This window comes from Galeopterus variegatus, unplaced genomic scaffold, assembly GCF_000696425.1.
Source record: "Galeopterus variegatus unplaced genomic scaffold, G_variegatus-3.0.2 Scaffold10125, whole genome shotgun sequence".
In the NCBI taxonomy this organism is placed as follows: domain Eukaryota; kingdom Metazoa; phylum Chordata; class Mammalia; order Dermoptera; family Cynocephalidae; genus Galeopterus; species Galeopterus variegatus.
The window spans coordinates 62,378-63,955 of NW_007736236.1; the positions used below are offsets into that span (position 1 = coordinate 62,378).

At 59.8% G+C, this 1,578-nt stretch overlaps 1 protein-coding gene across 1 annotated transcript in view; it reads left to right on the forward strand.

Annotated features, from left to right (window-relative positions):
* The window catches only part of TGM6 (transglutaminase 6), a gene marked incomplete at its 3' end in the record, with an annotated part of 13,503 nt that extends 12,140 nt beyond the window's left edge, over positions 1 to 1,363 (forward strand). The window contains exons 10-11 of the mRNA XM_008594093.1: positions 87 to 329; positions 1,022 to 1,363. Of these exons, the coding sequence (XP_008592315.1) occupies positions 87 to 329; positions 1,022 to 1,363 (585 nt within the window). The remainder of the gene's footprint in view (positions 1 to 86; positions 330 to 1,021) is intronic.
* Between the last annotated feature and the right edge of the window lie 215 nt (positions 1,364 to 1,578).

Sequence of the window (1,578 nt, forward strand, 5' to 3'; positions counted from 1 at the left end):
TATTCCCCCCTCTGCGGCCGGCCGGGCGGGCCCCCGACCCCCACTCTTCGTCACCCGCGCTGCTCACGCGTGCCCCTCCCGCCCAGGCGTGTTCCGGTGCGGCCCCGCCTCCGTCACCGCCATCCGCGAGGGCGACGTGCACCTGGCCCACGACGGCCCCTTCGTGTTCGCGGAGGTCAACGCGGACTACATCACCTGGCTGTGGCGTGAGGACGAGAGCCGGGAGCGCGTGTACTCGGACACAAAGAAGATCGGGAGGTGCATCAGCACCAAGGCGGTGGGCAGCGACACCCGCGTGGACATCACGGGCCTCTACAAGTACCCGGAAGGTGAGGACCCTGGGGGCCTTTGTCAGCTGAGTTACAGGGGAGGCCACAGACGGTCAGAGAGCACATTCTCGCCACAGGCGGCAGCCGCTGCTCAACGCTAGGTCATTACTGCCGTGTAGAGAGTGGTAGGGAGCACGAGTGGAACATGGAGCCTGACGTCCTGGGTTCAAATCCCAGCTCCCTCACTCACCACGTGAGCCGCGCAGCTGAGGGGCTCCTTTACTTCTCTGTGCCTCAGGTTCCTCGCCTGTAATCTGGGGGTGAAAAGAGTGCCTACCTCCTAGGGAAACTAATACAGTGCCTGAAGCTATCGTGCCTGGCACATAGTGAGTCCACAGGAGTGTTAGCTATCGTTATATGAGGCTTCTGACCCAGTTGTCAGAGAAGCTGGGAATGTGCACTTTTATGTGAAATTTCCTGGTCTGAAGTTGTGGGCAACCGATTAAAACTTGGATGGCAAGGGTGTGGATCCCCAAACCAGCCAGCCACCAAAAACCAAAACCAAAACCAAAAAAACCCTTTGTTTAAAGGGAGAACCCAACACAAGGCCTAAGGCTGACATCTGCCTAAGGCTCTTGGGCAGCCTGTTTGAGACCTCCGAGAGCCGTGCTAATTTAAAGTGGTGGCAGAGCGGGGGACAAGTCTTGCAGAGGAGGACAAGGGTGCCTGCCTCTGACACTGACGCCCTGCAGGGTCCCGGAAGGAGAGGCAGGTGTACAGCAAGGCGGTGAAGAAGCTGTTCGGCGTGGAGGCCTCCGGCAGGAGGACCCGGATCCGCAGGGCCGGGGGAAGGGGTCTCTGGAGAGATGACCTCCTGGAGCCTGCCACCAAGCCCAGCATCACCGGCAAGTTCAAGGTGCTGGAGCCGCCCGTGCTGGGCCACGACCTGAGGCTGGCCCTGTGCTTGACCAGCCTCACCTCCCGGGCCCAGCGGGTGCGAGTCAACCTGAGCGGTGCCACCATCCTCTACACCCGCAGGACGGTGGCAGAGATCCTGCACGAATCCCACACGGTGAAACTGGGGCCGCAAGAAGGTAAGAACAGCCTGGCTTGATGGGTTCTGGTCTGCCCACCTCCTTTTCCAGGAGGGTTGGAGGTTGGAGGGGGGAGCGGGAGGGGAGGTGCTTACCAGAGTCTACATTCTAAGGAAGAAAGGGGACAGTCCCAAGCGTTATGCTCAGTACCTGGCCTCTTGTCGCCACTTTACAGATGAGAAAACTAAGGTTTGGAGGGGCAAAATAATAAAAGT